The sequence below is a fragment of the Scomber scombrus genome, chromosome 10 (assembly GCF_963691925.1).
Source record: "Scomber scombrus chromosome 10, fScoSco1.1, whole genome shotgun sequence".
NCBI lineage: Eukaryota > Metazoa > Chordata > Actinopteri > Scombriformes > Scombridae > Scomber > Scomber scombrus.
The window spans coordinates 2,075,020-2,098,975 of NC_084979.1; the positions used below are offsets into that span (position 1 = coordinate 2,075,020).

Genomic DNA, 23,956 nt, shown 5'->3' on the forward strand with positions numbered 1-23,956 from the left:
TGCATATTTGGCACATTCAAGTAAATTCTTTATCCACTGTGTTGCTTTGCATTCATAGCAGAAATACAGGGTTGGGAAGGATACTTTGAAAATGTAATAGATTACAGTTTACTAGTTACTGTATTTAAAATATAATAAGTTGTTTCATGTAGATTTTGGAATATAAAATAAAGATATTTGATGAAAAAAGTCAAAAGTCTGACATGAGCTTAATTGGTACTGTGACACCATTTAAGTCCATGTGTGTTCCAAATAAACCCACGTATTGATTTATTTACTACATATAAAAATATATTGATTTCAAAGAATTAAAAACAGCAATATATGTATTCAGTTACATGTTAAATATTACACAATGAGGAAAATCTTAAAGGTGTGACTTCAGATGTAACCTCCTTTGTAAACATTTTCATCAGTAACTGTCATTTAATGACACATTGTTTCTCATTAGCTGGAACAGATTACACTTACATTTATTTTGTAATTCAATTACATAACTCTGTTACATGTAACTAGTTACTACCTAACACTGCAGAAATGTTAAAGCCATGCTGGATGCAGCTGCTTTCAGTACTGACACTCCCACTTTGAAATGAAAACATATTGAAAGCTTCCTTGTTTATGTGGTCTTAAATTCAGTCCACCTATTAAGTGCCCCCTACATAGTACATGTTATACAGTCAAGTGGAAACATGCTGGATTCTCTCTCTGTGTTCCTTTTTCTATTCATTCATCTTAGATGCTGCACCTGACTGATAATGGTAAGAAAACCCTTGAATTCATGGATTCTGGAATATTATTATTTTTTAACATAAGTCAAAAAACATATCAGACACAAATTATTATTCAAAGCATTGTATTTTATATCTTAATACATATCTGGAGGGGAGCTTTAAGAATCATACACTGAATGATATATAATTTCCAGTAACACAATTTCAGATTCCATCATTTAAACAAGGAAATAACAGGAGACATAATAACGTGTACAGATACTGAAGCAGGATCACTCCCTCCCTCTATAAGGGCCGTGATGTGTAGGAATGAAAAAAATAGAAATTATTTAGAAATAATGGCTTTGTGGTTGTCTTCAGAAGAGCTAAGATGAGACCCAAGTCACTCTGGAGCTACAGGTGAGCTGCTGTGTCACACGAGGAAAATAAGCAACTGACTTCTTACCTAAATGAGTTGATTTCTGAAAAACTCAAAAAACCTTAAAGCTCTCTCACCACCTCACACAGAATAATGACCCCTAGCCAATCCATTCCTAATGGCTCTGCAAATTATTCTCAACAGCTCTAATTGGGCATTGAGTAATGCCTTTTATTATTTTTTAACACTGAATCTTGCAGTATCCCACAAGGTGATGAAAAATGTCACCTGATCAAGTCTAAGCATGAGAGCTGGCTGTGCTAATTGGCCACCCTACGGTCTATCAGGATTCTCAAATGCCACTAACACCTGGAAACTATGTGACATCATAGACACTACGCCCAAGATTTCCCCTCAGTATGATGCAGTCAGTACTCAAGATTAGAGTAGAGTGACCCATCAGCAAAGTGGCTCAAAGCGTGATGGTGCTTGTACAGCATCTGGCCCTTTATTCAGTATGTGTCCTCTCTCTCTCTCTCTCTCTCTCTCTCTCTCCCAGGGTTGAAATCCTGCTGCAACTTTTTTGTTCCAGCAGGTGTTTAGCTACTGCTTAACAAGGTCATTTAAAGAGCAGGTTCCTCAGGGAGATGTGGGTGGTGGTGGTGGTGGTGGTGGTGGTGGTGGTGGTAGAGCAGCAGCGCTTGCCTCAGGTCACGTCAGCTCACAGGTGAAGCTCAGCAGCAGCAGCAGCATGGAGGTTAAGGTGAAGGAGCGTCGGCTGATGGCTGCATTGATGGCTGCACACAAACAAGATAACAAGGCTTACAAACGACATCATTACTGTGTAATACTGGCTGTTACAACATCACCTAATAATCTCTCATTAAATGATCATTGTGGTCCTATTATGTTAATTATATCTGGCAACTTAAAACTCATAGGAAGGTCCTCTGTAATGCCAACGCTGCATATTACTCATCACTAATAGAACACAATAAAAGCCTTTATGTTCCTTTTAACCTTCGTGTCCTCCTCCCGGGTCAAATTGACCCCGTCTGTTTTGACTGTTCCTTATTTCCTTCCTTCCTTCCTTCCTTCCTTCCTTCCTTCCTTCCTTCCTTCCTTCCTTCCTTCCTTCCTTCCTTCCTTCCTTCCGTCTGTCCTTCCTCCCTCCCTCCTTCTCTCTCTCTTTCCTCCCTTCCTTCCTTCCCTCCCTCCTTTCTTCTTCCTTCCTCCCTCCTTTCCTTCTTTCCTCCCTCCCTCCTACCTTCCTTCCTTCCTTATTTCCTTCCTTCCTTCCTTCCTCCCTTCCTTCCTCCCTCCTTTCTTCTTCCTTCCCCCCTCCCTTCCTACCTCCTTTCCTTCTTTCCTCCCTCCCTCCTACCTCCCTTCCTTCCTTATTTCCTCCCTCCTTTCTTTCCTCCCTTCCTTCCTTCTTTCCTCCCTCCCTCCTACCTTCCTTCATTCCTTATTTCCTCCGTCCTTCCTTCCTTCCTTTCCTTCCTTTCCTTCCTCCCTTCCTTCCTTCTTTCCTCCCTCCTTTCCTTCCTTCTTCCTCCCTTCCTTCCTTGACTCGAGGACAACAGGAGGGTTAAGTACTTTGGCATAAGAGTCTTAGGAAATGTTATAGATTACAGATTACTAGTTACTTTACTTATTACATTTTAAATATGGTAATTATTTCAATGACTTAATCAAAGTAATGTAACTTATTACATTTCAAGTTCAGCTGTTTTTCATGGATACTGACATGATTTATAAGAGAGATCATTTCTTATAAAGAAGATTTATCTCTCATTTAAAATGTATTCATTAGTTCATGTAGATTTTGGAATATAAAATAAAGATATTTGATGAAAAAAGTCAAAAGTCTGACATGAGCTTAATTGGTACTGTGACACTATTTAAGCCCATGTGTGTTCCAAATAAACCCACGTCATGATTTATTTACTAAATATAAAAATATATTGATTTCAAAGAATTAAAAACAGCAATATATGTATTCAGTTACATGTTAAATATTTAAAAAATGAGGAAAATCTTAAAGGTGTGATTTCAGATGTAACCTCCTTTGTAATCATCAAAATTTTCATCAGTAACTGTCATTTAATGACACATTGTTTCTCAGTAACTGGAACAGATTACACTTATATTTATGTTGTAATTAAATTACATAACTCTGTTACATGTAACTAGTTACTCCCCAACAGAGCTACTGGATCCCCTCACTGTAGGGGTCATCCATTCAGACCTGTACTTTCCTTTAATTTGTCACGACCAACTGCGTGAACCACAGCCTTCAGATTGAGGTTTGTTTTTAAAACAGAGAATGATTAATCCTCTTATTCATCCATAAGGCTCTCACATCTGTAATAGAGTATCTGAGGTAAGTTAGGTTTAACCCAAGCTTTTATTTAACACTACAGCTCTGGTTGTAACTGATAATGACACAGAATGACCTACCAACAAAACGTTCTATTCCTTTCTTCAGTCTTGGGTTATCTGCAAAAAACAAAACAAAACACACACACACACACACACACACACACACACACACACACACACACACACACACACACACACACACACACACACACACACACACACACACACACACACACACACACACACACACACAGACAGCATTCTCTGTGAGCACACTGAACAAATAATCAATGATGAGAACAAATCAACCGCGCAACAATGGACTCACCAAACACGATGAGGCGGGTGTGTGTGTCGGTGGAGCCCAGAGGATTCTGGGCCGTGCAGCGGAACATGGAGCCATTGAGCTCTGCAGGAACTCTCTCCAAAACAAGTTCTCGTCCATCATGTTCCTCTCTGCCGTCCAGCAGAGGACCCCCGACCTTAGTCCAGGTGTACATGGGCTCTGGGAAAACCTCGCTCTGCGGACACACACACACACACACACACACACACACACACACACACACACACACACACACACACACACACACACACACACACACACACACACACACACACACACACACACACACATATATAGACAGCAGACAGGTGTGTGATTAGAGAGCTGTGAGGTCACAGTCTCAGTGTGAGCTGAAGGACAAGGTCCCCCCCATCAACAGCTGCTGTCATGTTCCTCTGTAACACTGCAGGGTGCCTGCTAAGAAACATTTTGACTTCACATCAGAAGCATTTATAATGAAATCTTCATTATTCTGGCCACCCATCTTTGTGTGAAATATTAACTCATGGGTAGAGATGTTAAAAAGGAGTGGGGTGAAAGCTCTGAGCTCATAATAAAGTGAGAGCTCCCCTCATGTTTCATCACTCAGACAACAAGAAATGGAGCTTGTAGCACAGATTTCACTGGCATTAAGGTTGATCTCCTTCCTATTGAGAGCGGAACCTCAACATGAAATGCGCTGGATCTACTCTCAGCACTCTCCACAGGCTGAAATGATGAGTTCTATTTAATGTGATGTCATCTTTTTTGGAAGGATAAAAAGAATAAAAAGTCTGCACACCATAAGAGCTCCCATGCAGGTAAAATGTAATTTAACGAAGCGTGACGTTTTGAGCCATACTGGCTCTTCTTCAGATGCTAAACACAATTTTCTTGTTCTTGTTACTTTGCTGGTATCAGTTTCTCTATGACCAGATTAATGCTTGTTTAATATTTTGATAATTTCTCAGTTAGTTTTAAAGATGAGTTTTTCCTTACCGCTGCCCAGCCAGCATGTCCATGTGGGCCCCACATGGGTTAAATGTGGGCTACGTGGGTACTGAGTGGACATGGGCTTGAACTGGGCAAGTTTTGGGTATCCCACATGGTTTCAGTAACATGGGCCCCACATGTGAAGCCCACATGGGCTGACTGTATGGGCCCCATAAGGGATGTAAGTGGGCTAAGCGGGCATGGGCATAAACAGGGCAAATTGTATGGGCCCCAGTTTCAGTAACATGGGCCCCACCTAAAAACCCCGTCAGAACCCACATGAAGCCCATATGGACAAACCCATGTGGGACCCATTGCAGCCCAAATGTAACCCTTATGGGGCCACATGGACACGCTGGCTGGGTGTCACCATTGTGTGTCTCATGGGGGAATGTTGTGTCTTTAGATAACTTTTGTTGTGATTTGGTGATATATGAATAAATATCGATTGATTGATATGATGTCAAATTTTCCCAAAAACATTTTTTAACACTTTTCTTCAGCTGGCATGTATTATAATAATATAAATAGTTCCGGTATCTTTCTTCCCTCGTAATGTTTTGAAACATTGAATGTTCTGTTGGGATCTGTTTGGTTTGAATACTTGAATTCCCAATTTAAATATCTTGTTGATAAAAATGATTATAATAATTTATAATGTAGCAAAGTCTGTGCGGTATATTATTTTTCTATTCTGTGGCTTTTGAGATACATTTGATGTTGGAGATATTTTAATGATGAAAAGTTGATGATGTGATGTAACTGTTTCATGTGTTTGATTAAACACATCTGGGGTTAATTGTTGCAGCATGTGGTTCCATGATGTTTTTTCATAAATTCTGCACTAGTCTACAGTCATCTTTACTAGCTTGTCCTAGGCTTGACATCTTCAATAAATGACTCAATAATGAACTTACACTTACTGTGTGTGCCTCCCTTCTTTATTATCTCCTGAACGAGCAACACATAACATTAAAAAAACCTGTGGCATCATTTTAATTTTTATTCATTTATCCTACACACTGGGGCTTTATTAGACCATATGTCGTTTCATGTGCAACATTCTGACATTTTTCCTTGAATTGAATGACTGAGGCTTTAGGGCTGCTCTGTGCTCTGAGGAACTAGAGCTCTGCTAACTGACTGTAAAACTAACAGGCAGATGCTGCGTGGATTTCCATACATGTCTGACCTTAAGCAATCCGTCATGTTTTCACATGCAAGTTTTGTGCAAGTTCTTGATCACAAGCAGCTGCTGTTGACAGTGAAAAATACAAGTCATAACAGTTCACTTTAGCATTTTATCACAATATTTCTCTAAAAACTGGAAGACCGACAAAAACCTGAATAGACTCTTGGTATATTGCATGCACTTTGTAGATGGTCCCTAACTCTCTACTTTTCTAGATTTTAAAAGAGGCAAAAATAATATGTATCTTCTTTACATAGTATATAATATAATATCATATCTACTAAACTTTATATATATATCACATTTTACAGGGTTAATGGTAAAACATGAGAGAACTGTAACACACAGAAATTAATCCACACACATACTTATACTGCAATTTAAAGTAAGGTTGCTATTCAGATAAATCTCAGTCATAAATTGACTGTCTCATGCTTGAATGGGACTCAAATGTTTTATCATAATGGCAGCACCTCGAAAACCCAACATTACATCGTCCCTGCTTGCAACAGCTTCACAGTAGCACATGAGAAAAGGTAACTCAAAGGTAACTCAAGTCTCTGCAACTTGATTTTAAAAGTGAGCAGAAAGGAACTGAAACCAATTGCTGCCTGGAAGGAAAGACATTAAAAAAACAAACTTATGGCACACTGGTCAAAGGAGTGCCTTTTTTTTTTATTCTGTACATATTTGATACTGTGTCCTCTACCCTTTGTGGTTATTTTTTACAACTTCACAGAACTTTTCCCTGTTTGAAGAGCCTCTGTGTTAGGAACTCACTGCAGAAGGTCCCAGCTGGAAGCCCTGGACAGTGATCCTCACTGTGTCTCCCACCTTGGCCTTACTGGGGCTCATGGTCAGCTTAGGTCCTTTGGGAGCAGCTGAGAGAAAAAATAAAATAAAATATTAATCTGTGAGACAACACTCAACTTTCATATCCCTATAAGTAATAATAGCACCTGTAACTTTATTATGGGTTAGGGTTAGGGTATGTCCTTTATATGTAACCTGTTGAAATGTACCAGTTCAAACTGTGCTGAAGGCTCAGGATGACCCACTTACTGTTTATTGTTTTCACATCAATTAGATTTAATGAATTCAGTGGTTTGACCCTGTTTATTCTTTCCAGCCTGGAAATTGTCCTCCAAATATTTGGTTGTGTTCAGGTTTAAATAACAACTGCTCTCATACAATTCAAGTGTGTTGCCCCTTCAAGTAGTGTTTCCTGTGACACCTCTGTGGTTGAGGTTAGGTCCTAAAGAAGGACCCACCCATTCACCCATTGACATATTCATACACTGTTGGCACGGCAACGGGGGTAATTTGGGGTTAAGTATTTTGCCCAAGGACACATCGACTGGAGGAGCTGGGAATCTAACCGCCAATCTTCCAATCGGTGGACGACCGCTCTACCTCCTGAGACACAGCCAGGATGCTAATTTGCAACACCTGTCCCTAGAAGGGCTTTTGTGAAAGTAAGAGATGAAAATATTAAAAAAAAAAAAAAAAAAAAAAAATAGAGAAGAACTGTGTTGTTGACACTTCTCAAAACTCATTTCTAAAGACTAGCTTTTATGTGATGTCATCTGCTTGTTTGTTCATTTTGTTTATTGCTACTGTCTTTTATTTTATTTTATTTTTACTTTGTCTTATTTATTTTTATATATTTTATATTCTCATCATCTCCTTACTTTATTCATTGTACTCTACCTTCATCTTGTCAATGTCAGTCTTGTTACCTCTGTCTGTGTTGTGTGTCTTGCTTTGTATTGTACTGCTTTTGCCTTGTCTGTCAAAGCACTTTGTAAACTCTGTTTTTAAAAGGTGCTATATAAATAAAGTTAAGTAAAAAAAAAAAAAAAAAAAAAGGAAGTAAGCCAAGTACATTAGAACCACAAATACAATATAGCAAAGAATAAAGAAGACAAGCGAGGTTAAACATAAAAACTAGACATGAAGATTTTTGTTGCTGAATGAACCAGGATTTGGTGAGTCTCTTGAAAAAGGTGAAGTGTGCACACTTTGAATTCTAGAATTTTTGCTCCTTTCACAGAGAAAAGATGTTTTGCAAAAATAAGACTGGATCTGCTGCAGCTCTGGAGTCTCTTGATGTATTTGCACAAAGGCTGAGGAGCAAGTCCATTTAACCCTCCTGTTGTCCTCTGGTGAAGGAAGGACAGGAGGAAGGAAGGGAGGAAGGAAGGAAGGAAGGAAGGAAGGAAGGAAGGGAGGGAGGGAGGGAGGAAGGAAGGAACGAAGGAGGGAAGGAAGGGAGGGAGGGAGGAAGGAAGGAGGAAGGAAGGAGGAAGGAAGGAAGGAAAGGAGGAAAGAAAGGAGTAAGGATGGAGGGAAGAAGGAAGGAAGGATGGAAGGAAAGAAGTAAGGATGGAGGGATGAAGGAAGGAAGGAAGGAAATGAGTAAGGAAGGAGGGAGGAAGGAAGGAAGGAAGGAAGGAAGGAAGGAAGGAAGGAAAGAAGGAAGGAAAAAAAGGAGTAAGGAAGGAGGGATGATGGAAGGAAAGAAGGAACAGTGAAAAGAGACCAATTTGACCCTGGAGGACGACATGAGGGTTAAACATTTAAACACAGGTTTTACATAATGAAAAGTATTCATAACTTAAAACTTTGTATTTACTTAAAATATGACTTTTATGATTATTAGTTATTAGTGATGGGCACTGCTAAAGCAGTATGAATAGAGGTCAAAGACTGAGGAAGAGAAGGTTAATTAACAAGTATTACCATGTTTCCCCTTTGCTGTAGATATTTGGTCGTCCTCTAATGGTACAAGGTTAAAGTTGGCAAGGCTTCTGAAAAGTAGCCTACTGATGCCCTTGGCTGACTCCATTAGTTTGGCAATATGGCTTCAAATCATAATATTAGAAGATATTTCTACAACAATGATAACTCTGATAACTGCAGAACTGTCAGAGCTACCACTCTGTGCTCTGATTTAAAGAGACCTGCTGTGCTGAAGGTAGTCAGCTGATCAATGAAGGATCAATGAACTTTAGTACAGACAGTATTGAGTGAAACATGTCTGCTGTCCTTCCTCTCACATCTCCACCTGACTGTGACTGACTGCATCTTCAGCCTCTACTCTTCACAACCTGTAAGAACTCTGCAAGCTGTCACATGTTATCACTATAATGTAAAAAAAGCACCATGAGTCACTTCCTTTCTGTGACTTGCTCAGTATAGTTACTACATGATGGAATCTGTTGTGTGAGGAAGCTCCTCTGCTCTTTTTTCTGAAGGGAAATAAATGATGTCAAGTCACCTCAAATGACTGAAGTTATTCCACAGCAGAGCATCAACAGTACATCCATTTAATACTGTGTGTGTTGCTGCTGTATATAGTCATAATGTAAATACATTGACATCACAATACAGTAAATATTGTGATATCACAACTTCACAGATTTATTCTAGTATTATTATGAATGATATGATATGGCACATCCCCGTTCTCCATATGACCAGTGACCCTCGCCTTGCAAGTCATAGCAGTCCCTCAGGAGTCTCCCGCACAGTCAGATACTAGTACATGAACAAACTGGCGAGCCCTGAAGACCCCAAACAGTCTTGGTATCCTTTGGCATATGGGTAAGAATTCAGCCTGTACAGGAAGCGTCGACGGCAGGGGTGTGTACGGCAGCTTGCATCACCAGCGTGTGTATTGTATCCAGCTTATGGGTTTATTGTTGTACTGAACATCAGCCATGCATTATGTGAAAATGTGTCAGTCACTACCACTGTGTTGAAGTAAACTAAACAATGTCAGAGCGTCTGAAAGGTTTTGTAATAGTTTGACCCTTACATACAGAGACAGACATACATTCAGCCCACAGCTGTAAAAACAACCCAATCTTTTGTCCATTGAGGCTGTTCTGGGTCAAATTTGACAACTTATCTTTTGATATGGCTTTTATATTCACCAGAGTGGGTCAAATCAAGGGAAATTGTGGTTATACAGACAATCTTGAAACTGTACATGCCATGTATGTGTATAGAGTAGTGACAGACTTCGTGGGGTAACTTGACACTGTCACGAAAAAATTGCTGAGCTCCTCTCTCCTCCTCTCTCTCTTTCTCTATCCATCCATCTATATCCAATAACATTCATGTACTATTAATGCATTCAATAACCTAAACTTCTTCCCCGGAGTTGTCTGTGCTTTCTCGTCTCACAGGTAATCTGGGCCTGTAGACGACAGATTCCAGTCCCAGACGTACTAGCTTCAATGTTGATTTTCAATGTGCTTCTCTCTCCTATCCTTCCTCTCTCTCCTCTCTACCCCAACCGGTCGAGGCAGATGTTCTCCCACTTTGGGCCTGGTTCTGTCAAGGGAGTTTTTTCTTGCCATTGTCGCTAAGTGCTTGTTCATGTGGGAATGTTGGGTCTCTGTAAAATTAAACCTGAAGAGTTTGGTTTAGAACCTGCTCTATGTGTAAAGTGTCTGTGTGTGTGTGTGTGTGTGTGTGTGTGTGTGTGTGTGTGTGTGTGTGTGTGTGTGTGTGTGTGTGTGTGTGTGTGCGTGTGTGTTTGACTCACCCAGTGTGACCTCGGCCTGCATGGGCATGGACAGGGCAGGGTGGTTCACCTCACAGCTGAACAGAGCCTCGTTGTCCAGCTGGGGGTTGAGGCTCCAGGTCAGCATGGCTCTCACCTCCATGGTGCCGTCACCCGACGCACGCTGCCGGTGCTGGAAGTAGTAAAGAGGGTCGCTGGTCTGGACCCAGCGTGGAAACTCTCGGCTCACCACCGTCTCAGGGATCACCTCGGTGGTCGGCTCAGGGCTCGACTCAGACTCTTGGGCTTGGCCCTCTTCAGAGCTATCGGGGCCGTCTTGGCCCAGCCGAGCAGGGTTCCCTTCTTTCTCCGGCAAAGACAGGGACTTCCGGAGCTTGGTGTCATCAAGGTCTCGACTGGTGAGAACCTGGGAGCTCCTGAGCCCGGCCTGGCTCCTGCCTCTGGTTTTTCCTTGACCTGGCCTGTTGCTTTGGTCTCCCACTGAGGAGGAAAACTGGGTTGATGGCACCACATCAATAAGCTCACCGTCCCGTTTGAAGTACACCTGAAAGACAGGGAAAGGACAGGTGAGCATGACAGGAACAGTGGTGGCATTTCAAATTATAACCCTGACTTGTCCTTGGTCTACACTTCTTGTGTCTTATAACCAGCTTGTCAGTCAACTCTAAAGCACTTTAAACTACATTAACATGTATGAAAGCTGCTGTATAAATAAAGTTTGATGATCTTTTCACTCTGGATAGAACCTCCATCTGAAATGACAGTTGGATGTGTGCTCTCACAGTCACTTAAAGGACAGAACAAGCTTTTACTGAGTCAAATACTGTAAACTTCACTGGGAATGTAATCATTATAATGTACTAGAAATAATAAAACACAACAACAACAAATAAACATGTACGTACTGTATATATTAAACTTGAGTTAAGAAAAAGGATTAAATATACATAAAACGCTGCCTATATAAAGTAAAGAAAATATAGGTGCATATCAGACAACATATATGCCAATACTGATATATCTGTGATAAGCCAAATCGGCCGATAATATCAGCTGACTGATATTATCGGTCAGGCTCTAATTTCCAGCCCATGAAAGGAATCTATCTCAGTGTTCCTACCCCTGCAGTGGGTGCTGGGAGCCCCAAATGAAACATGAAAGGTTCAGTTTTCCTACCGTGTTTATTATTAAAAGCTTTCTCTGCAGACAGAACTCTCAGCACAGTGTGCCTAAGTCTTATAATAATAGGGGAAAAGCCTGTCATGTGACCAGCGAGACTGGTGTGTGTCATCATCATTATTTATCACAAATACAACAACCCCGTGTCAGGCAGAGAGGATCATGGTTAAACAAAGAGAACAGGCTGTCCACTTCACTGGATAAACACACAAAATGGTAAAACAGAAAAATTAAATGAAGTGGAATTCTATCAACATTGTGATGACGTAATATTTGCTCCTCTTCATCTCGTTGATATGTTTGTCTCAGTCAGGGTGTGTGAAGCCACTCTTCGCTCTTGTCATGGTGGACTTTATTTGATCACATATGCAGCTGCCGTCTAATCCTCTGATATTAATTCCCAATACATTTTCCAGAGAGAGGTCATGTAGGGTACAGACCAAAGCTGTAAATAGCTTTTTTCATTTAAAACTTTCAAGCTGCTGCAGACAGCATCAAGCAGGGCATTCTTCCTAGGAGCGCTTAACGTTTCAAATCCAGCGGTGCTCCCATTTTCACTCTGCAGTCAAATAACAAGCATCTTCCTTCACTCTATCAGGATTTCTAAAAGATTTCAGAATCATTTTCCACGATCATGAATGGAAGAAGGAAGCATGGAGCTTTCCCTCCAAGCTAAAAAAAAGGCAAATTTCGATAATGGAGACCAAGTCCTTAAAGAGAGATAAAGAATAAAAAAGGCTCCATCTCACCATGGGAGCTGGCTTTGCTCCTGCAACAATGCAAACCAGAGTGAAGTTCTGAGCCTCGTAGCGGCTGAAAGGAGCCGGACTGTTGGCCGCCACCACAGAGATAGACTTGGGAGGTACTGCAGATAAAACACAGGAAAAACAAAACATGACTTGAAGCAGATGTTTGGTTTATCATTGTTATGGTCAATTGCGTTTTTTTTGTGTCCATGTGGTTTAGTCAAATTTAAAGGGGTTAAAATGTGAAAATAAACGTATGTGGGTCAATGACGTGACGCCTACATTTTCAGTCTAACTGCATTTTTTTCAGTTAGAAAAAGGTTTACATTGATTAAAAAAAAAACCATATATATGTAGTACCTTTCCTTTATATGTAATCACTTTAACTTTTCAAAAACCACAAGTTATTAGTAATTTTTCTGTTATTTAAAGTGACAAAATAGCATGTGGTGCGACCAATAATTCCAATAACTGTATTAAATTCAGAGTAAAATATCACTCTTAATATTAATCACTGATACAGTATGATTAACTAATTGTATTTTTTTTTTTTTTTTCAATCATTTCAAGTCTTACATACATTTCAGAAGGCAACTGTGACATTATAGAACATAAATATGAGATTATTATTTACAAAAACTTAAAGGAAATGCAAATAATTTGTTTCGAAACACTTAAATTCATTTATTTTAAGATAGATCATGGTCGCACCACATGACTTTTTTAAGGTCTGCATTACTGCAATAGATATTCCCATATTTTTTTATTTTTAAATAAATCCTTATACGTCATTGACCCATGAATAACTTGCACACATTCTTTTATGTGGACCCAGCATCAAATTTCTGCTTTTATTCCATTTTGAGAAAAAATATATTAGAGGATTATGGCAAAAATGTATAAGTGGTGTAACCATAAAAACTTTGTACCAAATAATTCAACTCAACTCAATAAAACACCATATCAACTAGTTTGGCATGATCTTACATTATAACTTTATATTAAATAAAGGTAATGGAATACAATTGTTCTAAATATTACATTTACTCTGGGGAATCATGGAGATCAGAAACCATTTCAATGGATGGATAAAATATCTAATATGTATCATTCTTTTGTGGTTACACCATTTGACATTTTCAGGAGCATTCAGTCTTACTTTTGGTAAAAATGGTGCAAATGTCATTTCAAATGATATAAAACCAACAAAAATACTAAATGTACATTTTAACAAACCTGATGCTGCTTTTAAAGATATTTGTGAATTGCTCATCTTACCAACCCTTATATGTCACTGATTTATTGGGAGACAAATATATCGAAGGTGACAGGGATTTGTATACTTCATAGTCATCTTCAATCATACTTTAACTCCAGGAATGGATGAACATTTTGTAAAATATTCTCAATCACTTGCTTGTAGCGACATATCCAGATTGGCACAAATGTCGTGTGTGTGCTGAGTACAGAGCTGGAGTCAGGATGTGGTTAACCTCTAAAACTCACTGATTAACATGCTGTAGAAACAGAAATGGAACAATGACAGGTTGTAGTTTCAGGGAAAGTCGTGAACTATTTCTTGATGAACAAACAACTGAATTTGGCCCATTCAAGACATTCACTTGCTTGACCTCAAATCAACTTTGGAAAAGATTTTCACCTAACAGTAATTTAGTAACTGTAGTTTACAGACACTTACCTTGAAAGTATAATAGCTCAGTCGTCATATAAGCACCTGACAACTGCTTAAAGACCTATCCTTTAAGCTACAGCTGACATGCAGCCTCTGCTGTTGCTCAGGGAAGGATAGTGTGCATTTCACACTGTTTTTAAAATTCATGAGACAACATCAGAAATGAATACATACCTATGACAGTGAGTGTGATGCTGCCGGAGGCTAGAATCACCTTGTCTCTGGAGCTCCTGTCATAGATCCCCACATGACACTCATACAGGCCGTCATCCTCCATCTGGACCTCAGGAAGCCTGTACAAAGATAAAAGGAGGATTGTTTTAAAAACCATATCTTTCATATTTAACACTTTGGCCCATTAACCCAATTTCTTCTTGTTCCTTCACTCTGATGTTTTTCTCTGCAGAGTTTTCCCACATCCACCTGCTGAAGAAGGAACGTTTCTCGGTGCTCTCTTTATATCTCAGTTTAACAATTATTCATGAGAGCTACAACAGATAGACAACTCATTGATAAATGAAATGAAAAATGCCAAAAAAAACTGCAGCTTTCAGCTTCTCAAACGGGATTTAATGCTTCTCTTTGCTGTACATCAAAGTATACTGACACTGTTGTACTGGATTGTGTTGGCAGGACGAAACATGAGGAAAGGATGAAATTTAACTAAATGCATACAAACATGGGCAGAAGTAAACTGGTTTGTTTGTGTCTGGTTTATTTAAGAAGGAATACAAATGTGAAATGCATAATTTTCTAAAAAAAAGGGGGGGCCTGTGTGCACAGATAAGGCATGGGATATTAATAATAATGCATTTTATTTAAAGGCGCCTTTCAAAGCACTCAAGGACACCTTACAAGGCACAAAAACACGACAACGGTACATCAAACAATATAAATCAGGTAACATTTAGTGCAAAGATAAAGAATAACTATGAATGTGACTATAAAGTGCATCAGTACAATAAATAAACAAGAACGTGATGCATAGTTAGTGTGAGACAGAGTATGCCACTCTGAATAGGTGCGTTTTCAGGCAGGATTTAAAGGTGGAGACAGAGTCAGAAGTGCAAATGTCTGGTGGGAGAGAGTTCCAAAGGCGGGGGGCAGATCGGCTGAAAGCTCTTGACCCCATGATGGTAGTTAAGTTGGCAGATGGGGCAAAGAGCTGGTTGGCAGAGGAGGATCGGAGAGTTCGGGAAGGTGTGTAGATGTGAATCAGTTCCGAGAGATATGATGGTGCCAGGTTGTGAAGGATCTTGTAAGTGAGGAGTAGAATCTTAAAGTCAATGCAGGATTTGATAGGGAGCCAATGAAGTTGCTGCAGGGCAGGAGTGATGTGTTCAATAGAGGGGGTTCTGGTTATGATACGGACGGCTGCGTTCTGTACCAGCTGGAGTTTGTGAAGAGATTTCCGCTGAAGACCAAAGAGGAGAGCGTTACAGTAGTCCAGACGGGATGTGATCAGGGTGTTTACCAGGATAGCGGTGCAGGTTGGTGAAAGTGAGGGACAGAGACGGTTGATGTTCCGTAGATGGAAGTATGCAGTCCGAGTAACGTTATTGATGTGGGCTTCGAAAGTTAATGTGCTGTCCAGGATGACACCCAGGCTCTTTACCTGAGGGGATGTAGGAGCAGTGGAATTGTCGATGGACATGGAGAAAGGGTTGAGTGTTGCTAGGGTTGATCTGGTACCGATGAGGAGGACCTTCGCTGTTGAGTTTAAGAAAGTTGAGTGAGAGCCATGATTTAATTTCCAGTAAGCAGTCCGATAGGGCGATGGGTGGCAGACTGGAAGAAGGCTTAGTGGAAAGATAGACTTGGGTATCATCAGCATAACAGTGGAATTTAATTGTTAAATTTCCTGAGAATATGACCAAGAGGCAGAAGATAAATAATGAACAGGAGGGGGCCAAGGACAGAGCCCTGGGGAACACCACTAGAGACTGGGGAGGAGCCGGATCTCGGGTTCTTGAATTGAACAAACCATGTGCGGCCAGAGAGCACTACTATTAGCACTACATATTGAAACTGGAAGATACAGAGGTGTGATTGAAAATGAATCTGTGAATATTGTGAGCTGAATGAGGAGGACATTCACTTCGTTATCTATGTAGACATACAATTGATTAGAACTGAAAATACAGCTTTAATTGAAAAACTGTTTTTGCATTTTCAGAATAAAAAATGTAATCTTGGGGTATTTTATTCTACATGGATTAGAGATTATTGGTTTATGAAATGCATCAGATGAACAGTGTTGGACAGAATGTAGATTTTGTTTTGATTAGAGTTGTATAGTGTTTGTGTTTTTAATTTGTTATATGTCGTTGATGGATATGTTGTGAGTGTCATGTGTGGGCTGCTGGGTTTCTATGTAGGAATGTTTGTTTTGTTGTTGAATAATTTCATGAGGAATAGGTCATGTAAATGGCCAGGTGCAAAAATGACATCATAATGCATTTATATACCAAGAATTTTTCAACAGACAAAACTATTATCCCACCCAAAAGCTTCAGCACATCCAGAACTCAGCAGCCAGAACCCTCACTCACACTACACACACGGCTCACATCACCCCCATCCTCTCACAGCTGCACTGGCTGCCTGTTTTGTCCCGGATGAAATTCAAAATTCTACTTCTCACCTTCAAAGCCCTCCATAACCTGGCTCTCGTATACCTCAGCGAACTCCTGACTCCATGCTGTCCCTCTCTGTCTCTCAGATCCTCCGTCTCCAACCTCCTCACCATCCCACGCACCAGGCTGGTCCACCATGGCCCCCACCATGACCCCCACCATGACCCCCACCATGGCCCCCAAGCTCTGGAATTCTCTCCCTCAATCCCTCCGCGACATTCAAGTCAGAGTTAAAAACGTTTCTTTTCAATGAACATTTCTCTTCATCCTCCTCTGCGTAGTCTTGTTTTGATCTGGTTTTTTGTGTGTTTTTTCTGTAAAGCGTATTATTATTATCATTATTATTATCATTATTATTATCATTATTATTATATTTTATTGATAAATGAAGAAAACAATCAGCATATTAATTAGTTGCAGCCCTGGTGACATCACAACTAGTTTGGAGCCAATCGTAGTCCAGTATGCAACTTACAAATATGATGTGGAAACTTGAAGCTTCCAGTGAACAAACACTGAGAATGGACTTTACAGTGAAGTAGGAGACATCTCATGTCCAGCAGTTGAAATTTACTTACATATTCACAGATTTTAGATGAAATAAATGAAGGATAAGGAGGATGTTCCACTGTCTTAACCTTTCTTATTCTAAGGATATTCAAAAACAACAGACCGCCTCACCGTACAGTTGACTGGTAGACCAGGTCCTCTCGTCTGCGGTTGTCCTCCATGTGGGAATAGCTGGTGTTGTACATGGCATCATAGGTGAAGATCTTCTGCTTCCCACTGCCTCCATCAGTCACCTGGAAGAAAATACAAAATCACTGAGGTTAAATACAGCAGCTGTAACCATGTAGACGTGAATTTAAATGTTCTGTATATAACAATGCTTTGTGGGTAGGGCTGGGTATCGTTTAAAAAATGATGATACCAGTACCATTCCAAGTACCCTTAAAGTGATACCGATACCAACTGAGTACTTCATTTGATACCCATTCTACATTTAGTGCTCTGTCTTTTATCATGTGTAGCAGGTGTGTAGTGTAGACACACTTTAGAGTGTTTAGGTGGCATCTTGGGCTGAACTGCTAAGCGCGTTAAATCAAATTCACCACAACTTCACCACCACAGACAGGTTGTAGCTGCTGTGGCAGTGGGCCAATCACATGTCACATTACATTGAAGAATGCTTGCGTTGATTGGCTGTGAGCAAGTCCATACAAATACTCATATTTTCTAGCTCTGATGCAAAAAGGATCGATTGCATCGTATCGTTTGACGGGAGATGATTCCATACTACTTGGTATCGATTTATTTCGGTCGATACCTTAAAAAGATATAAAGTACCAATACCCAGCCCTATTTGTTGGGTTTTTTAAGCCAAGTTGGTGGTGTGGCTAAAGGTACACTGAAATATCTCAACAATTTTTGAATGTATTGCCATGAACTTTGGTTCATGTTCATGTTCCCCAGGGGATGAATTGTAATCACTTTGGTGTTTCTCTGACTTTTCATCTAGCATCATAATCAGATCATAATTTTGTCCAATACTTTGGTTTGTCATAAAATACCTGCACATCAGCTGTACTTTGTGTTTAGTGCATGAATCTATTATGAGGACTAGATAATAGAAAAGATAGCACCTATTGATTCAAATGAAAGTTGCTCATCTAGCGCAAAGGCCAAAAAAATGTTTGCTGGTCAGCTTCTGCATTGTGAGGCACACTGCCGATATCATTGGTTCATATTTGTTAGATATGCTTGTCAACTACGACTTCTGTCTGTATGACACATTCTCTGCAACCAGTGTGTATTGCATGTTAGGTTTGTTTGACTACAAGAATCCAAATATGAGGAATAATCCAAGTAAGGTTTTATTATAGTAAATATTCTAAATATTAGAAGTGTAATGAGTCATTTGTGTTGCCGGATACAGCACATGGCAGCATTCTTGTCACAACAGGTACAGAACGAAACCCACACTGAGGGAAGAAGAAGGACTATATACAGAGAGATGCTGGCAAACTGCATTAAGTTTACCTGTGTGCTCACCCGAAACCACACAATCTCTCGGAGGTTGCCGTCTGTTTGGAAGTTGCATTTGAGTGTAACTGTGTCTCCAATGACAACATGAGGAAGAGGTTCAATGTTAACAGTTAAATAACCTGTCAAAGAGAGCAGAATGGGAGAGATTTGGAAGCATTAAATTCATGCAGTAGTGTCCTACAGTTCCAAGTCAAATACCAATAATGTTAGTATGGGTGTACCACAAGGGTCCATTCTTAGTCCTCTTTTAGTCACCATGTATATATATATATATATATATATTAGCAATATTATCTCTGCAACCCCAAATTCTAATGTACATTTTTTTGCAGGTGACACTACTTTATATGTTACTGGCCCTTAATCTGGCCACTGCAAATCTACAGTCTGCTTTTGATACATTTCAGACCTAAGAGTATCCAGACTCACCTGTAAGACTCATGTAGAACACGTATCAAGAAAACTGAAGCTCAAAATTGGATTTTTGTATAAGAACAACTCATGTTTCTCTACTGCTAGTTAAAAGACCACTGTACAATCTATAATTCTGTATGTAATCGATCATGGTTATATTGTATGCCATCTTTTCTTTCAACCTTAAAGTCTTTTGACTCAGTGTTTTACAGTGCACTGCGCCTCATCACAGGTGATACATGGCGGCTGTGGTTCAGGAGGTAGAGCGGTCGTCCGCCAATCGGAAGACTGGCGGTTCGATTCCCGGCTCTTCCAGTGACACGTCGTGAATTGCTCCCGTTGCTGTGCCAATGGTGTGGTTAGTCTCCTCCTGATGAGCAGGTTGGCACCCTGTGTGGTAGCTCCTGTCATCAGTGTATGAATGTGTGTAAATGGGTGATGAGACGTAATGTAAAAGCGCTTTGAGTGGTCATAACGACTAGAAAAGTGCTATATAAGTACAGTCCATTTACATTAATCAGTCACTTGTACTAAAAAGAAGTCTGTCTGTATGTCCTTTGCATATCTCTTGAACCGTTCTTCAGATCAACTCCACACTTGGTAGGTGCATTGCTGGACAACAAAGGGAGTGCCGTGTGGAAATTGGTGCAATTTGGACACGAAGCACAATTATTCTGATCTGTCTAAAAAGACATTTTAACGTTAGCTGTACCTGTTGTTCATAGTGAACTTGAAAAAATGGCCCCAAAAAAGATGCAGCTACATTCTCTTATTTCAATTGAACATTTTAAAAAAGATGTACCTGCAGTCACATTTGTAATTGCTTTTTATTAATTGTGAAAAATGTATAATGTGTGTCTGGATTACCTTTCTGTCTGTCTGTCTGTCTGTGTTTAAACTGTATGTTTATTTAAGTGGCCACGACAATATGGAAACACACCATGGCGATATTTAACAATAGAAGGTTTTAATTAAGACAAATGAACCCAGATTAAACCAAATTGAAAAATAACTAGATATAATTAAAGTATGCTGTGAGGACATCAGTAGTGTCAATGGTGTATGGAGTGTTGTAAGGTGCAAGAAAGTAAAAGATAACAGAACTAAGGAAACATAGCTGTCATGGTCTCATGGGTTTTTGGACTCTTCGTGTTCTCTTGGTTTCCAGTGTTGGACTTCTGTTGTTCAGTCCTTTTGGTCATTGGTCATGGTTTTGTTTAAAAGGATTGTATTGCATTATTGGTTAGCTGATGTTTACTTGGGATTATTGTCATAGGTTTTTTCTTGAATTGTTTAATGTAAGCTTGGCTGTTTAAGACTGTGTTTTGATTTTCAGTTTGCTGTTTTCCCTCTGTGTTCCTACACTCCTCCCCTGCTTATTTTCCCTCCTCACCTGCCCTGCATTATGTTCGTTAGCCCGGCCCTGCCCTCAGTGTTTTTCTCCAGCCTTCACACCTGTCCTGTATCAGTCTCGTCAGCCCTGTACTGTCCCCAGTGTCCTCCAAGTCAATCAACTCCTAGCCTGCCCTTGTGTAGTCTCCTGTTCCCCATCAACGTATTAGTTCTGTCTGTATTTGATTATTCTTTGGTGTTCAGGTTTGTTGGATCCTCTGTTGTGCTCTGCTCATCTCAGCCGTGTCTTGTATTTGGTTTTTCAGCTCAGCCTGCTTTTTGGTGTTTTGCCTACTATTCCAAGAATAAAGACCTTTTATTCAGCCTTGCTTTTGCCTTCGGTCTCTGCATTTGGGTCTGTTTGCTCCGCTATCCATGACGATAACTAAACCAAACCAAAACAAGTAGCTGGAGGGGAGAACAGAGAGCTGCACACAGCAGCAGCCACCAGCTGTGAGGAGAGTGAGCTGTGCTTCAGCCCACAATTAAATAACCTGGGAACACCTGAGGGTGTTCACCGTGCTATTATAACGAGGTGGTTTTCTTGTTATGAGAAAAACCATCTAGGGCAAGTGAGCTAATTATTTTGAGTCATACACTGCTGTACTAACAGAGATGTCAAATCCAATTTATATCCTCAAAAACCATTTGCAAAGCTAATTTTTTTAAATAAAATGTTTCCATGTTCGCCCAAGAGGACCTGGCTGCAGCAACATGGCAGATGTCACCCACAATGGTTATCATGTACAATGTCAATTGTCAATTTGAATGTTGAGTTGCATTAATAACTCAAAACTGTCCAATAAGGTAATTTAAACTAATTGTAATGGTTGATTTCCAGTATTGCTAGTTTTACTGTAAAGCTTAATTTCTTTAAATCCACAACAAACAAAAAAAAGGTAAAAATATTGTTTGACTCAACATACACTGCATGGCTCAAAGTGTGACAACATCTGTGATAGAATATGTAAATCCCAAAGCAAGGGTCTGACCAAAAATACAGAGAGCATGTTGTATGGAGAGTCTGCTTACGTTCGGCAGCCATCTGACAGTCAGTCACACATTATGAATATATATGTATAGATACATCAAATTGCTCTTAAGTTTTACAAGTATGTCATTGTCCCCTCTGGAGTGAAAGCAAACCAAATCACTGAAGGTCTCATATATCATTTTTAACATTGTCTTTTATTATTTCTATGACATTTAACATTTTGACTCCCCATCAGTGTGGCTTTTTAAGCTTCACTGCAGCCCTCGCAGGTCTCCAGCAAACCACGTGTCACCTGGAAAACACAAAGCATTAACAAGGCCAAATTCTTAATAATTAGGCCACAATGTTCATTGTATAAAGGCCACCTGAAATCACCTACAGCATTTCTTTTCAACAGTAGCTCATAGTGAACATTCACACAGACACACTACATGGTTGATTACATCGCCTTTTAGAACAGTGGGTGAACCAATACTGGCTTCACTTCCGCATTCCAACATTCATTCATTCATCCTGTCAAAACTGTGAAATCACAGGGAAATGGGGACAGTGTGAGTTTCACGTTACAGTTGCAGGTGAAAGAATGATTCAAATTCATTATTCCTAATGCTACATATACATATGCTACATTAGCATTAACTTTATAAACTGTCACTAACAACTTAAATGTATTGTCCACAACATTACAATTAGCGCTATCTATGTTAGCTGTGGCTAACTCATAGCTTCTAATAAGCAGGTGACTTTAGCCCTCCCTCATTCCAGCTAATGCTATGCTACATTTTCACACTGAATCATTTAATAGTCAATTGTGTTTAGCAAAGAAAAAAAAAAGACTTCCATATCTCACAATTACGAGAAACGATCTCGTAATTATGACTTAACTACGACAAATTGTTTTCAGTACAACCAGAAGGTGGCAGTAATGCAACATGAAGACTAATAATACCATAAACACTACAATTAGTCAATGAACACTGTTTATCTAAAGTCATGTTTGTTCAGGCAGTCACTGATCATGATTCATGTACACATAGTCACACATCAGTAATGTATCCAAGCTACTATGGGACATTTTGGTATCAACTATCAAAATGCAGCATAAAACAACACTGTTATCTTGTAATTATGAGATCCTGATCTTGTAATTATGATACACTTTTCTAGTGATGATGAGACCTTTTCTTGTAATTACGAGACGCTCATATAATTACGAGATAAGGCCTTCGATTATTTTTACTTGAACGTGATGCGCATCTGTAACAAAGTGACAAAATGAGAGAAAGACCATTTTAAAACCTAGTTACAATCGATCAAAGGAAAAAGGTTGTATTTTACCTGTTTCATCGCAGTGAAGAACAAAGCAGACACTCCAGCCTGTTTTCAGTAGCATTCCTTTTTCTTCTTGTTAGAGACGTGGCAGACCACAGCGCTGTCTGCTTCTTTTTCCTCATCGTACAAATACACTGTCTAAATGATCTGAGGCTGGGTTTTTAATGTCTAAGAAAACCACTGTGTAAAAATGCCTTTAGACCATGTGAACAGATGGTAGCATATATAACCCATGTGTATATATGCTCATGCTTTTTTAGACTACTCAAGTTTCTAAAGATCCCAAATCTACTGAATTTTATATTTAAAAAAAAAAATATGCATAAGACATCTAGAATATTTCTATTCGAGGGAATGTGCAATTATAGCACATTTGGAGTTTGAATATCTTATAGCATAAAAGCTGGAAACAGAATATATGACACTGTCAGGCGGAGTGGAATGTAACTTTAACAACCGTACAGATATTTAAGGCAAAGAGGAAAATTGGATTTTATCGCTTAACCTTATACTAGGGTTGGAATACAATTGAATTTGATCATTATGTAATCATAAAAGTATTAAAGCTTTTGACAATGAAAAGGATAGTTTGCCGTGTTGACAGCAGCTGTATTTGATATGGACTTTTCCTTGAAGTGCTGCAGATTTCCTTTCTGACACTTGAATATTTAATATGGACTCAATCCCTTGGAGAGGATGGGATTAAATTTGGCATGAATGTAGAGCTGCTGTTGCATTTCTTTATGACGCTGGTTCTTGGGTGTTAAATTAGCGGCTCAGCGTCAGTCGGACCTGTTAAAACAGCAAAGCGTGTTAATCATTCCATGCATTAAAACCAACGACCCTGCGAGTGTGCTCTGCAGTGACCTATAAGCTGACACTGACCCCAGCCAGTCTAATAAACACACTGACTGACAGCTCACACAGCATACTGCTTAGATGCACTAATCCCTGGGAACAACTCTATTTACACCAGGCCAGGATTTATATGTTATATGCTGTG

The 23,956-nt window shown here is 39.6% G+C and overlaps 1 protein-coding gene across 1 annotated transcript; it reads right to left on the reverse strand.

The window, feature by feature from the left end:
* Window positions 1-1,803: 1,803 nt before the first annotated feature.
* Window positions 1,804-19,055, reverse strand: igsf21b (immunoglobin superfamily, member 21b). Its single transcript, XM_062426552.1, has 10 exons — window positions 19,043-19,055; window positions 18,828-18,940; window positions 17,457-17,578; window positions 14,314-14,432; window positions 12,450-12,565; window positions 10,543-11,065; window positions 6,768-6,868; window positions 3,806-3,998; window positions 3,556-3,594; window positions 1,804-1,889 (listed from the first exon to the last, which is right to left on the reverse strand). The coding sequence occupies exons 1-10, from the start codon at window positions 19,053-19,055 to the stop codon at window positions 1,804-1,806; spliced, it is 1,425 nt and encodes a 474-aa protein (XP_062282536.1).
* Window positions 19,056-23,956: the final 4,901 nt, after the last annotated feature.